The 14,435-nt window shown below is 50.5% G+C and overlaps 2 protein-coding genes across 11 annotated transcripts; one reads left to right on the top strand and one right to left on the bottom strand.

The window, feature by feature from the left end:
• Positions 1-955: 955 nt before the first annotated feature.
• Positions 956-4,768, bottom strand: LOC106729216. Of its 10 annotated transcripts, none has more exons than XR_004312692.1 (7): positions 4,438-4,579; positions 4,132-4,336; positions 3,766-3,859; positions 3,309-3,450; positions 2,998-3,031; positions 2,750-2,807; positions 956-1,247 (listed from the first exon to the last, which is right to left on the bottom strand). XR_004312692.1 is itself a non-coding variant. In XM_014556585.2 (6 exons), exons 1-6 carry the CDS (start codon positions 4,380-4,382, stop codon positions 1,212-1,214), a joined length of 615 nt encoding a protein of 204 aa, XP_014412071.1. In that variant the 5' UTR covers positions 4,383-4,431; the 3' UTR covers positions 956-1,211. The 10 variants fall into 10 exon arrangements, 1 of the variants encoding a protein (XP_014412071.1); XR_004312696.1 differs by having other exon boundaries at positions 4,287-4,336; XR_004312693.1 differs by having other exon boundaries at positions 4,507-4,525.
• A 107-nt stretch (positions 4,769-4,875) lies between these two features.
• On the top strand, positions 4,876-8,438 carry CDIPT (CDP-diacylglycerol--inositol 3-phosphatidyltransferase). Its single transcript, XM_006181522.3, has 6 exons — positions 4,876-5,322; positions 5,420-5,554; positions 6,282-6,435; positions 6,888-6,969; positions 7,526-7,607; positions 7,747-8,438. Exons 1-6 carry the CDS (start codon positions 5,280-5,282, stop codon positions 7,890-7,892), a joined length of 642 nt encoding a protein of 213 aa, XP_006181584.1. The 5' UTR covers positions 4,876-5,279; the 3' UTR covers positions 7,893-8,438.
• Positions 8,439-14,435: the final 5,997 nt, after the last annotated feature.

Genomic DNA, 14,435 nt, shown 5'->3' with positions numbered 1-14,435 from the left:
ATTTTTCAGATAAGGAAATGGAGGCTCAGCAATGTGAACTGACTTCCTTAGGAGGCTCCAATTAAGTGGCCAGACTGGGATTTTTTTCTTTCCTGTTAACTTTTTTAATCCTCACAACACCTCTTTGAGAAAGATGTCATTATCATCTAATTTGATGGTTGATAAAAAGCATTTGATAAAGTTCCACATTAATTCATGCTTAAAAAAGCAAATTAGTAATTTAAAGGAATTTCTTTATCTAATAAAGAATGTGACAAGCAAGCTGTAATTTTATTAAAAAGTATATGTACCAATTTAAATTTCCAGCAACAGTGTTTTAGGAGTTTTGCCTGCTTCATGACCTCACGAACAGTTGGTAGCATCAGACAAAAGTATTTGATTGTCCTGTCACTTAATTTGCATTTTCCTAAAATTTATGAAATGTTTAACTTTCATATTTTCTTTTTTTAAATTGACATATAGTTGGTTTATAATGTTTTAATTTCTGGTACAGCATAGAGATTCAGTTATACATATATATATATTCCTTTTCATATTCTTTTTCATTATAGGCTATTACAAGGTATTGAATATAGTCAGACTGGGATTTAAATGCAAACTCCACCAAGCCTACTGCATTGCCCTCTGGCTAGTAATGGGCATAGTATGTTCCCAGAGCCAGGAGGCTCCAAAGTACGGAGGGGAGACCTCAACACTGACTCTGGTGGCAGAGTGGCTCCTGAGAAGCAAGGGTGGACCCTCTCAGATGCCACAGAAGGTGCTGGAGTTTGGCTGGGACGCTGGATCTAGATCCATGGACTCATCTCTGCCAACAGGTTGACAGATAATAGGTTGAAAACTGCCTGAATTAAAGCCATTCCCATAATATGGAATATGCTGTTCCAATAAGATCTGGCAAAAGTGGAGGGGACACTCCTCCCACATCACCCCAGAGAAGGCACAAGAGAGCACTGCCCAGGTTGGGAGCAGGGAAAGATCTCTGTCTTTATTAAAGCTTTTGATTTCTGGTGGTGTCACTGCCAGTTGAGGGTGGAGAGGTGTTTGATGGTTCCAGAACACTTTGGGGGCTTCAGGGGTGATGTTGCTCATGACTAGGAGTCCCCCCAAAACCGAACCATTGAATGAGTTTTGAAAGAGATCTGACGCATGTTCTAGAGGGACACAATGGGGGAGGGCACGAGAGGCCAAGACAGCACCAAAGAGCATTGGGTTCATCCTCCAGATGTCAAGCTGCTAGGCAGAGCTCCCTAGAAAACAGCAAGTCATTTGGACTCTTTAGATGCAAGGCTCATGTCTTTTTATCCTTACATTCTTCACCTGTCTAGCCAACCCCTATCCCCCACCCATCTATTTACCCATCCCCCATTCCCCATCCATCATTCCCCATTCATAACAGACACTCAATAAACATTTGCTGTCAATTCCTTCTCTGCTTTCTTCATGAACCCCTCTCTTCTTGTCTGCCAACCCCTTACATGGAGAGGTTCTCTAGGGTTCCAGCCTCAGTACCCTCTTCTTTCTCACTCTGCACAACCCCCCAAGGCAACCACACACCCTTCAACTGCCAACTCCCTCCTAGATCAGATCTCTATCACTGGCCCAGACCTTGCCAGTGAGTTCTGAAGCTGTATTTCCAACTGTCTACAGGGTATTTCCACCTAGAGTTCCTAGGGGCACCTCAAACACAATCTGTCCAAAGGCGGGAGCATGCCTGCCATGCTCCAGGAAGAATAAGAAGGCTGGTGTGAATGAAAGCAGGGAAAGGGGAGCAGTCATAGGCAATGAGGTTAGAGAGTCAATGGGGCTGGGGAGGAGAAAGTACATGAAGGGCCTTGTGACCTGCTGAAGAACTTTGGCTTTGACTCTGAAATGAAGAACTATTGTAGAGTCTAAACAGAAGCATGATAGCATCAGACTTAGGTTACCCAAGTCAGAAACCTGTGCGTCATCTGATTCCTTCTTTTTTATCCTTACCATTTCTAATCAATTACCAAACTCAGTCTTCCTGGTCTGTATTTCTCGTATCTGCCCCTCCTCTCATCTCTTTTACTCTGACAATTCAGGACCTAATCATCTCAAGCTTAGTCTCCAATTCCTATTTGGCCTCCCTGCCTCTGGTCTATCCCCTTTACACTTCACTCTCCCCACTGACTCCCAGAGTGACTGATCTAAAATTCCAACCTCCCTTGCTCAATGTCTTCAATGACACCTCCCCTATAGGAAAACATCTATGGATCTTAATAAGGCAGACGTAAGGGCTGTTGATTAGTCCCTGGCTACCTTACCTGCATAGTCCAGCAGTTAAAGTGCTTCTGGTCTCAGCCTCTTTCCTGTCCTAAGAACACACACATACACCCACACTCATGCTCCTGAGACTCACCTCTGCACCTTTGCTCATGCAAGCTCTACCACTTGGATACCCTTACAACCCTGTTTTTTCCTGGAAATTTCTTTATTTAGGTGTCCCCTCCTCCAGGAAGCTCCATGATTTCTTTCCTTCCTATCCCAACTGAGGCTGGGATAAGTGCCCTTCTCACTGTTTCAATTTCTATTATGGGCACTTATCCATATTTATTGTAATTGGCCACCTACTTGACTGGTCCCACACTAAACTCTGAACTCTTCAAGGACAGAGACTGTATCACTCATCTGGGTCCCAAATTCCTAAAACAGGGACTGGCATATCATGTGAACTCTAAATGTGTGGTTAATTCTGAATTGTCTTGTCATGTATGGACCCAGTACGTACCTTCTCACGAGGGGATGGTAGGAGGTGTGCCTTGGTACGGGTCCAGTTTCTGTCAGAGCTAGAGATGGCAGAAAGAAAGGAGAGGACTGAGGAATCTGAATTCAAGGGTCAGAGCAGAACAGAATAGGGCTACGTGGTTTAAAAATACCTCTACCCTGCTGGGATGTTGTCAAACCCTCACTCTCTCCCCTACAGCCTCCTTATTTTTCTCCCAGGACAAAGAGCCTCTCCCTTGCAGCCTCACTCACCAGGTGTCAGTGCCTCGGGTCTTTGTGAAGAACACTGGAAGTAGAGGCCCCAGACAGAGAAATTACTATCCCCATAGACAGAAAGAAATGTGGCTAGGGAGGAAGGGGCTAAGGTGATTCCTGGCCAGCAGTGAGGGGTGGGTACTGGGTTAGTGGGCAGGGGGCACTGGGCAGTCCCAGAACTGGCTGTGGGTCGTGGGGGACGGGAATGGATTCCTGGAGAGGAATCCACGTGGTTGGGAGGGTGTCAGGGACTGGAACTAGGGGTACAGGAGGGTCCCTGGACACAGTGGTCCTGGAGTAGGGGTCACCATGTTTGGTTATCTGAGTCCCTCGGTCTTGTGTCTGTTTTTCCTCCGTGGGCACAGGGTTCATGTGGAAGGCAGCCATAAACAAGGCCTCATCAGTGAGTTCCGTGCTGATCCGGGTCAGGAATTCCTCAGAATGCAAAACCTTATGGGAAAGGGAAATCAGAGGGGCTCAGCCTGGGAGTTCCTACATGGGAGTCCTGGGTCTGGAGGCTCCCTGGCTGGGGGCTCTGGATCTAAGGAGTCTGGTATTGGAGAGCTGGGCCTTGAGATTTGGCCTAGAAGGCCCTGTCAGGTGGGGTAGGGGGAGGCAGTCTTTGAGGACCTTAGGGCCTAGTGCTGGGGGCTCTGGGCTCAAGGTTGAGGCTAGAGTTTCAAGGCTGGAGGTCCCAGTGCCCTCAGCCAAGGCGCTCCCCAGCTCATTTCAACCCCACCTCAAGAATTCCTCTCCAGTGCTCACCGGACCTCCACCCAATGAGGTTGCAGAGGTTGCTGCCTGGGACTGCCGGCTGCCCTTTTTCTTCTCATTCCTAGTAGGACTGGATGCCATCCCCCTGGGAACAGTTGGAGCCTGTGTTAGGCTGAGAAACCAGACCACTTTCCCCAAACCCAACCCACTACCATTCCCTGAGGCCTTAGAGACTGTGTCAGTTCTCTCTCCGGAAATTTAATTTAAAAAAAAAAAAAAAAAAAACCGTTGCCTTAAATCTTTCTGGGGGCGGGAGTCGGACTCCCATAACACTCTCCTTCCCAAACTCGCCCAGGGGAGGCCTCTCTTTCCTTCTTTCCACCCAAGGCCCTTCCCCAGACACGTGCATTCCCCGACCTGGCAGATGGGTCGAAATCTTGGGCTACTCGGCAGGAGGGGAGACGGGCAGGTCTAAGGAGCCCTTTTATGGGCCGTGGGGTCAGGGATTTGGGAGTTGGGGAGGAAGGTTGGAGAGAGGGGAACCTGGGGCGGCTACCCGTTGCTATAAAAACCTTGGCGTCTGCGGAGGTTCCCCAGCTCCGTTGCCAGGAGATTAGGGATTCTAGAATCAAAGGTGGGGTGGGGGGCATTTTACCAGCTTGTCGCATTCTCTCATCTAACCTCTCCTCCACCCCCTCTAGGTCCCTCCTTGGGGGCAGTGACCTTAGAGCCAGTGGCTTGAGAAATTGGGGAAGATTACGTAGGGTGGAGCCTGGGACCTAATCCTCCTACCACTAGGGGTACGCAAGAAGCAACCCCGCCCCAGGCCGCCGTCCAGCCTCTCTGGCCATCATCTCGTTGCCTGAACCCTGCGGGAGCAAATAAGGACTGAGAGACTGGGCGGGGAAGAAAAATGTGGACTGTACCAAGTAACATTGCCTCTCGGAGGTGCAATGACTCAGTAGTGCGGAATCTTTTCTCCTTTGTCTCCAGGAAGTCCCACCCTACGCAGAAAGGAAAGTATAAACATTTATCTAGGCCTCCTCTTTTGACCTCTCCCTTTCAGTTCCTTCCTTTCCTCGACGGCGATTGTTCTTTGCCCTCTCTCCTCCCTCTGTACTTTGGCACGAGCCGATGGAAAGGGGAGGAGGAAAGAAAAGGAAAAGGAAGCGAGCAGGTCTTAAAGGGGCAGCAGCGGTTTTTTAAGCCTCTTCCTTCCTCCAGTTTTGCAAGAGCGAACGCAGAAGAGTAGGTTTCCGGAAGACGAGTACAGCTGGAACAGCAAGGGCTGCAGCTGGAGGTGGGAGCGCCTGCGGGGCTGACGGAGGCGAAGGTCTGCCCGTAGGAAGGGCGGGGTGTGCGCGCCCCCTGCGCCCAGCGCACAGCTGGGCCGGCCCATGCTCCGGCCGGCAGTGAGCTTTAACATCTGGGGCCCGGCTAGGGCAGCAGGACCTGCCCGCAGTGGGCGCGGCCGATGCGCCGGGCCGGAGGGTAAACTGTCTGGCGGGGCTAGGACAGAGCTGGCACCTCCATATAGGGCCCAGGGCAGCCAGTAGGCCTCCGCGATGCCAGGCGAAAATATCTTCCTGTTTGTGCCTAACCTCATCGGTGAGTGTATCCGCGGCTCCGGCCCGAACGGGATGGCTAGGGCCCTTGCTTGGGCAGGCTCCCTGATCTGCCCTGTCTCCCTTCGTCCGATCCCAAGGTTATGCCCGGATTGTCTTCGCCATCATTTCTTTCTACTTCATGCCCTGCTGCCCCCTCACGGCCTCCTCCTTCTACCTGCTCAGTGGACTTCTGGACGCTTTCGATGGATACGCTGCTCGAGTCCTTAATCAAGGTGACAGACATCTCTTTCCAGCCAGCCTTGGGGACCAACAACCCTCTGGCCCCTTTTCTTGCCTCCTCAGGACCTCCGGGTGGGCGAGTACTCGGGAATCTGAGGGCTCTGTTATTCCTATCTCTGAAGCAGAACAGAATGGACTGGTTTTGTAGCAGAAGGGATTTAAGTTCGCTGTTGAGACGAACTCAGAGATAGCGAGGGGTGAGGGATAGCAAGACTGGGCGTGGCAGTGCTGGAGGCCTCTCTGAATAAAAATCCATTCAACAAATGTTTACTGGGCATCTACTGTGTGCCAGGCACAAGCCATAAGGATTCCAGAAAGCATGTTTAGAGGGAGGATGGAGAGAAGGTGGACGGCTTCTGGAGGGTTGACTAATTTTTTCATCTGTTCTTCAGCCCTGCCTCCAAGACTTCAAGTCTCTGTGTCTTGAGACCTGGATCCTTGGATCCTTGGTTCTGGGACTGATGAGTTGTAGAGCTGGATTTCTCACTCCCTCCTACACTGTTCTCTCCACACTCCCATGCTGCCTTGTTACATGGTGTGGTGACCCTTGCCCTTTGACCTTCGCACCCCAGCAATAGCAGCCTGTTTTCCTCCCCGGGCAATGGATGGTGGACATTTTCACTCTTAGGCTCTGCATCAAGTGATACACCAAATATGCTCATTGTCGTAGATCCACTACCCTCTTCATCCCCTTTCCACCTAATAGTCCCCATTTTTCAGGAACCCGGTTTGGGGCCATGCTGGACATGCTGACAGACCGCTGCTCCACAATGTGTCTCCTGGTCAACCTGGCCCTGCTGTACCCTCACGCCACCCTTCTCTTCCAGCTCAGCATGAGCTTGGATGTGGCCAGCCACTGGCTGCACCTCCACAGGTCTGCGATTCCAGGGGTGTTGAGCAGTTGAACAAGACATTGCGGTGGGGAGGAGTGAAACTTTCTGGGGAGGAATGTCTTCAGGCTTTGGGGGAGATCTCCTGTTTAGCTCTGCTTTGTTGAAGGACCCTGGGAAAATCTCTAAATCAGCTTCATTCATTCTGTTTTACCAGTGGTTTAAGCAATCCTGAAAACTCTTCTGACTGGATATTTGAGGATTTCAAATAGATAACACCTCCCGGGAAGGGGCATAGGGCATTAGAATCCTCATTCTTCCCCCATCTAGGTAATCTGTGTGACTGCCGGCAAGCTGGTGATCCTCAGCTGTGCCCCATTCTCTCCTCTGTTCAGCAGAGGCAATCCCAGGCCCTACCTTGTGGGGTTGATAAGAGAATTAGATGGGTATTTATGGTAATTAACACTTACAGATTCCCCCTACTTTTCTCCCCAAGTTCTGTGGTCCGAGGCAGTGAAAGTCACAAGATGATTGACCTGTCTGGAAATCCAGTGCTTCGCATCTACTACACCTCCAAGGTAAGCATTTCCTGCCCCTCCCTATTTACTCAGCTTACGGCAAGGTCTGGCTGAGCCCTAGACCTGGGGTAGGATCTGCAGGAAGGGCCTGTGTGAATTGCTCCAGGCAGCAAGATAGCCTGAGACCCAGGTGCACCCAGAGAGGAAGAATTCATTGGCTTGAGGGGAGAGGGAGAGAGGGAGGGAAGGAAGGAGAAGCCAGAGCGGTCTGCAGAACCAGCTCTCAAAAGGCTGTAGGGTGAGACAAGGAGTGTAGACCTTATCCTGGGCGGAGGTTGTAGCACCGCCAGATAGGGTCCAGGGCCTGCAGCGATGCCAGGCAGAAATATCTTCCTGTTTACGCCTAACCTCACTGGTGAGTGCTGCCTGCGGATCTGGGCCAAAAGGGAGGGGGAAGAGGGGGCAGATTACCTGATTCCCAGATCCCCCCAGCCATCCCAGCCTCACCACAACCCCCTGCACCCCTGTTTCCCCAGTACAGTTCCTGACCCTAAGTTCGTTGGGGAGGAAACTGCCCCACCCTCTTGTTTAAGCAACGTTTTTGCCGTTTGTGCAGCCTGCTCTGTTTATCCTGTGTGCTGGCAATGAGCTCTTCTACTGCCTCCTCTACCTGTTCAGTTTCTCCGAGGGACCTTTAGGTAGGAGATGAGGTGCCGGGCGGGAGGATGGGAGGAGAACTGGCCTGCCCAGAAAGATGAAGGCTGCAAACTCTTGGGCCTGTCCCTGAGTTTGCATCCTGCCTTCTCTGTATCGCCCGCCTTTGCGCCCTTCCCACAGTTGGCTCGGTGGGTCTTTTCCGAATGGGCCTCTGGATCACCGCCCCTATCGCCTTGCTCAAGTCCCTCATCAGTGTCATCCACCTGATCACAGCCGCCCGCAACATGGCTGCCCTGGACGCAGCAGACCGTGCCAAGAAGAAGTGACCCTGGCACCTCCAGTCCCTGGCTGCTCACCTGCCCTGGGAGCCTCACTGTGCTACGTGGCTCCCCTCTCCCTCCTAGGAGGTCCCAGGCTCACATCTTCCTAATGCATCGTCCAACCTGTGGGGAAGGGAGGGTTAGCCTTGTTGGTGATGTCATGTTCTCCATAGTCCCGAGGACCAGTCCCACCCCTGTGAGCTCCAAGGACCTGGACTTCAAATCAGGAAGGATGCTCAGGAGGCCCTGCCCCACATGGGCAGTGCTTCTGGGGCACCAAGATTGCTGTCTGAGGACTGGACATTGTCACAGCCGCTGGCTCAGCCCTGAGGTCTGGCTGTGCCTAAGACTTTGGGGACACTTGAGTGAGGGAGGTGGGGTAGGGGCCAGGTTTTCCAAAAGGCAGGGATTCAGACCTCTGTCCCTGGCTAGAGGAAGCCTCTTGGCACCGTGGCCGGGAGAGAAGGGACCTTCTAGATCCCTGTTGCAATCTCCTCTGTCCTGTCTGTCCTGGCTCTGAAAGCCTTGATAATAAAGGCAGGAGCATCACTATTTTGGACTTGTTTTCCTTTGAGATCCTCTTGGGCCAGGGCCTGGGTTGAGAGGAGCTTGGGGAAGAGGAACTTGAGGGGGCACAGACTTTTCCTGTTCCTTCTCTATCCCTGCAATGAAGATTAACCTTGACCTAGCATATCGTAGCTGCTTAATAAATATTCACAAATAGATCAGTTGGTTTCACAGAGTGCAGGCCTTAGACCGCCTGTGGGCTGTTTCTTAAAAATTCAGCTTCTTGGAGCCATGCCAATTCTTCAGAGTTGGAAACTCTAGGGATGGGCCCAGAAGTCTGCAATTTTAATAAATTCCAGATGATTGACTTCCCAATTACATTGAGGATCACTGTTCCCTTTTAATTTTTTGGGTACCTATCATCCAGAAGACATTGTTCTGGGCATCTGTCTCTAATAGCTGCACTTACTATCTGAGCTTTCTCTGCTGTCTGGCATCAGCTTTCTTTTTAAAAAACAATTGAGTCTACCATATGTCAGATCCTTTGCTGGGGGTTCTTTGCAGATATTACTCATTTTATCCTTACAGTAGCTTAGCCAAGAAGCCCTTGTGTCCTGGAGAGCTGAAATTTATCAGGTATGTATTGAGCCTCAACTCTTGTGCTAAGACCAGGGGATTCGGTGGGAAGGAGGCCATGGAGGCCACCGCTTTCCAGCCCTCTTATAGGTCACAGGCCAGCCAGCTGGGATATGGTGATAGTTAGGGAGGTGCTTGTTGGGGGATGGGAGTAGACTGTGCTGTAGCATTTGGGTATCTCAAGTAGAAAGCTGATAGTAATTGGGGCAGGAAGGGTTAATGCAGAGGAGAGGATTGATTCTCAGCTGAGGGAGCTGGGAGGCCGGGAGCTGGACAGTTGCTAAACAGAAATGGAAGCCGATCGATCGATGTGGCTGGAACACCGAGTGCTGGGGGTTGGGGGCTGGAGAGCTGATGAGAGATGGGGTGGAAGCCAGCAGCAGCTGCAGGAACCCAGGAGGGCATTTGGACTTCACCCTGAGGGCCACGTGGAGGCGCTGAAGGAATCTTTCAAAATAATAAGTAAATTATTCACATGTAAAAATAGTAAATTACACACATTACAAAAGGATGATGCAGTCTCATGCCACTTTGAACTCCTAGTTCTCCCCAGAGGCAACCACTGCTGCTCGTAGCTTATGTGTCTGTAAATTCTGCACTACTTGTATTCCATATTTTAAAATTTGTTTTGTGTATTTGCTGATCTGCTAACACAGGCTACCGCTGTTCCAAGAGCTTTTTGCATGCAGTTACCTCATTTTACCTTGCGTCTACACTATGCTGTGTGCTAAACAGTAGAGCAAGCCTCTTATTGTGCCCATTTTCTGGAAAGGAAGTCGAAGTCCCAAAAGGATCCCAACTTGGCTGGCTTGGCTCTAGATACGTCACCCTTAACATTTAACACACGTACCTGTTCACATCAGCAATCTTCTTAATGGTGGCCCAGAATTTCGCTGTTTGTTTAAGTGGATCCTGCCACCACAAACAATGTCTCAGTAAATCAGCTGGTCCCTTTATCTGGGGGCACTTGTAGGATGAACACTGAAGGATTTTAAGCGGGGTGGTGGCAGGGACAGGTTTGGACTTGAGGAAGATTGTGGTTCACCAGCTAAGCTGCCGCTCCAGCTACAGACCTTCCCCTGCCTCCTAGGCAGGTGGGAGGCTGAGCTGTGGTGCCTCACCCTCAGTCCGTCATCCTTCATCCTTAATGAGTCAGCTCTCCCCTCCAGCAGGATGAGTCCTCTGAGCACTCACTAAGGCTTCACTGCCCTGACTGCCTCATTGGCTCTTCAGCCCTAAACATTTGCCAAGACATCAGGAGTCTCTGTTTATGTAAATCCAGCAAACTGGGATCTAAAGAAGAGAGAGAGGTGGGCAGGTGAGCATGAGTATCTTTGACTTGAGTAGAATGAGGGATCAGCATGGAAGGCCCTGCGTCCCCTCCCCTGCTGGGGCTAGGGGGTTAGCCTGGTGCCTTTGGTCTCATGTCCAGTGGCTGGAGGAAGCCCAGGAGGAACCTGCAGGGTGGCTCTGTGTCCTGGAGGAGGAGGATGGGAAATGTCTAGGCTGAATTTGATCTAAGGAACATCGTGGAGTCACATTATATGTTTCTACTGTCAGATGTTTGTGTGTCCAAAGAATTCATATGTTGAGACCCAGTGCCTGATGTGACAGTGTCTGGAGGTGGGGCCTTTAGGAGGAGATAAGGTCGTGAGCCCTCATGAATGGGATTAGCATCCTTTTAAAAGGTCCAAGAGAGCTCTCTCTCCCCTTCCACTAAGTGCGGAGGACATGGCGAGAGGTTGCTGGCTCTGAACCAGGAAGAGGGTTCTCACCAGCACTCGACCTTGGTTCCTTGATCTTGGACTTCCAGCCTCTGGAACTATGAGAAAGAAATTTCTTATTGTTTACAAGTCTGTGCTATTTTGTTATAGCAGTTCAAATGCACTAAGACATGCACAGTAGCAACTTCCTGGAATTCAACTACATGCTTTCAGATGAATGAATAACCACCACGCAGGACATTCTGTGTGCTCCCTCCACTCCGCGGGCTCTGCAGGGATGGGCACCATGAATACGCTCTTCCCTCAGGTGGTCTTGAGTCTCCTCCCACCTCTCATTACTGTGATTGAAGGTATCCCTAACAGCTATAAAAAAAACCTCAAACAAGATGGGTTATTTTAAACTCATGCTAACTCCTAATCAGGAGCACCTGACTGGGAGGTAGCTCTCCTGAAGCAGAGATCTGGGGACTCAGGCTCCTTCTGACTTATGGTTCCATTATTTTCAACACACAGGACTTCCAAGAACACCCTGCTTGCTTGCATCTCATGCAAGTAGAGGAGGTGCACCTGGAGGATTGCACGAGGCTACTTTTATGGGAAGGCCGGGAATTAGCACGTTACTTCCACTTCCCTTACATTGGCTACAACTCAGTCACGTGGCCACATCTATATGCAAGGGACGTTGGGAAAGAGATTAGTTATGGGCCGAGGAGGAAGAGAAAATGGATTTGGTAGACAGTGTCTTACCATGCTGAGGGTGATTTTGCTGTTTAAACAGATTTTTCTTATACAAAGGGCACTTAAATCAATTAGTTTATCTGGTATTCAACCAAAGAAAGGCCATTTGCTCCAGTGCCGGAGGAATACAGGCTGTGTTGATTTTCATCAGAGATCACGCTATTTAACAGGCAGTTTAAGGGAACTTCAAGAATAAATTTGGTACCAAATGACTGACTTAGAATATAGCTCTGGCGTGAGCTGGAACTCCACTAAATTTCCAGCAAGACCTTTTCTACCAGAGGTGTATCTTGTCTCTCCACCTATCTAATCAGTGCTGGGGAGACAGTGAAAACCTGTCTTCATGCATGCAGTTTAAAGGGCAGCTTCTCCTATTACCTTACTGGATTTCACAACCTTGTCAGGTAAATGTAGTCAGGATAGGCTAAATTATGCTGTGGTAACAACCCCCCAACCCCAATCTGTTACTTAATACAGCAAACTTTTCTCACTCCTATTGCCTGCTTTATGCCATTTTTCTCTCTAGAACCCAGGCCAATATGTGGAATATTTCTGGTTAACACAGAAAAGGAAAGAGGATGGTCACTTCCCCTTGCATTTCATTAGTGAGAACAAGTCATATGGCCAAACCCAATGGCCATTGGAAATCTATGGGGAGACATCAAGTCCTTAATTGGAAATGAATTAGAGCTCAGGGGTGGAGAGATGGATTTTGAATCTAAAGCCATGAGACTGGCCAAGAATGTAGCTGAGTGGGAGAGCAAGGCTCAGAGTGACACGATTTAGCAGCTGAGCACAGGAAGAGCTGGCTAAGGAAACTGAGGCATGGCCAGCGAGGTGGAAAGAAAAGTGGAGCAGGCAACGTCACGGGAGCCTGTTATGGAGGAGGGGTAGCCACTGTGCCCAATGATGGGAGAGGCTGAACGAGAGAAACTAAGTGCTGGGTTTAGCAACAGGGACATCACTGGTGATGCCAAATAGAGCGGTTTCCATGAAGCAAGGGGTGGAGACAGAATCTAATTGGAGTGGTCTGAGGAGATAATAAGAGGTGAGGAATGGAAACAGACATTTGGCTGTGAAAGAGAAGATGTGGCAGCTGGAGGGAATGGAGGGCTAAGGAGAGCTGGTTCCACGTGGGAGGGGGTAGAGCATGTTTATGTACTGGTGACACTGACCCAGGAGATGGGACGAAATGGATGATGCAGGAGAGAGAGGTGATGGATGTAGGAGTGGACGAGAGGACCTGGGAGGAGGGGGAGAGCTGGGCTCAGTGGGAAACAGGAGATAGGACAGAGTCCAGATGGGGTAGTTTGATAGATTCGATGCTGGAAAGGGCCTTCCTGGCCAACATGCTTCTATTTTCTCAAAGAGGTGAGAGAAAGTGGGCAGGGGTGTGGGAGGCTGAGAGCAGAGGAGGTGTGATCAGTTGTTCTAAAGGGGATCTCGCACAAGCTAGTTGAGTGGAGTCAGAGGCCCTTCGGTCTTTCTTGAAGTCTGTTGCCATGAGTTTCAAACGAGATCAGTCAGTATGTGGGGTGTTCTTCCTCCAGGAACACACAGCTGATCAGGGCGGGTGGAGGGGGCGGTAGTCATTTTAAGTCGGGATGGGGCTTTTTCCACTGAGTATCATGGGGGAGGGGGAGGCAGGGGAGGGAAGGAGATTCTGAGTAGATTACATGACAGATGACAAATCTAAGCTGGGCAAGATTGAAGTGAAAGGGGTAGGGGCAGGGGCTCAACGTTGAGAAAGTGGTTGGGGTAAAGGTCAGACTGATGCCTTGAGTTGGAGAAATGGTTGTCGAAAGGCGAGGATGAAGCAGCCAGAGATGAAGTTTCAGATGTGGTGTGGTTATTAGTAATGGCAAGGTCAACGGATGGCAAGGGAGCCAGGCCTGAGACAGGAGGGAACTCACCCTCTATGGACAACTTTACCTGCTGTCACTTATCCTGAGGCTCTGGATACAAACAGCATGAACAGCGCACTCAGCACGTGCCAGGTACCAGATGAAGAGCTTTAGGTTAGTTACGTCTCCTAAGGGAAGGTGTAGGAGGGTTTGTAGGAAGCAGGGGTGGATGAACTGACTCACTTGCCTATTCCATCAACATTGAGATGGCACTACAAGTATGGTGGGCTAAACAGACACCCCCCCCCCCGCCTCAACCAGCCCAGATTTGGGTGGAGCCATTGGTCACAAATGCAGCTCAACTTGGAAGGAGATAAAAGCTAATGGGGTCAGGCCCCGATAGGGGAAAAAGAATAAGACCCTAAAAAAGCCATCAACCCTACTTAAGAGGGGAACTGCTGGCCCATTTCACAGACAAGGAAAAGATCAGGGAGGCTAAGTTCTTCTCTCCCCATCCCAGGATCTTTTGGCTTCCTCAGCAGAGGCCAGGCACCCCTGGGAGCCTCCACTTATGTACCCAGACTGATTGTACTGAGATCCTCCTCCCAAGAGAGTAAGAGCTCAATGGTTGTGGGGGAGCATGAGAAGGGCTCCCCACCCCATGCTCAGAAGAGTCCATACCCGAAGCCCAGGGACGTGCTCCAGTATCCCTCTCCTGGCTCTGACTCCCCCATCTGAGAAGGGACACGTGCACAGGTGCCATGCACAGGTGTGTGGTTTGGCCAGCAGGTGGCGCAAGAGAAAGAGCCTCCCACGTGCTGGAGGTGGGGAAGCTGGGAATGGATACACCCACAGCCAGAGGGTTAAGGCTCAAGTACTCCCTGGCCACGCTGGACTCCTGGAGATATTGGCAGTGAGAAGAGATGTTGCCAGCGCAGGAGCCATCCCAGAGGGGTACAGGCTCCATCCTCTCACCCGTGGCATCATCTCACCCCGCTGGTGTCTAGGAAAGCTGACTGCCAAAAGGATCATTTGACTGCTGTGTGAGACTTGGGGCCACATTCCCATCAGCATGACTCTGGGTTAGTCTTTTCCCTGCT

The sequence above is a fragment of the Camelus ferus genome, chromosome 18 (assembly GCF_009834535.1).
Source record: "Camelus ferus isolate YT-003-E chromosome 18, BCGSAC_Cfer_1.0, whole genome shotgun sequence".
NCBI classification, from domain to species: domain Eukaryota; kingdom Metazoa; phylum Chordata; class Mammalia; order Artiodactyla; family Camelidae; genus Camelus; species Camelus ferus.
This window is presented reverse-complemented; position numbering and strand designations above follow the sequence as displayed.

Bases quoted from the DNA above. Each gene is read 5' to 3' on its own strand.
- LOC106729216 (XM_014556585.2), bottom strand. From the start codon at position 4,382: ATGCGACAAGCTGGTAAAATGCCCCCCACCCCACCTTTGATTCTAGAA. The intron at 3,860-4,131 runs GTCGGGGAATGC...AACTGTTCCCAG, and splicing joins GATTTCGACCCATCTGCCAG to GGGGATGGCATCCAGTCCTA. The intron at 2,808-2,997 runs GTGAGTGAGGCT...TGCCATCTCTAG, and splicing joins ACCCGAGGCACTGACACCTG to CTCTGACAGAAACTGGACCC.
- CDIPT (XM_006181522.3), top strand. From the start codon at position 5,280: ATGCCAGGCGAAAATATCTTCCTGTTTGTGCCTAACCTCATCG. The intron at 5,555-6,281 runs GTGACAGACATC...CCCATTTTTCAG, and splicing joins TGCTCGAGTCCTTAATCAAG to GAACCCGGTTTGGGGCCATG. The intron at 7,608-7,746 runs GTAGGAGATGAG...CCCTTCCCACAG, and splicing joins TTTCTCCGAGGGACCTTTAG to TTGGCTCGGTGGGTCTTTTC.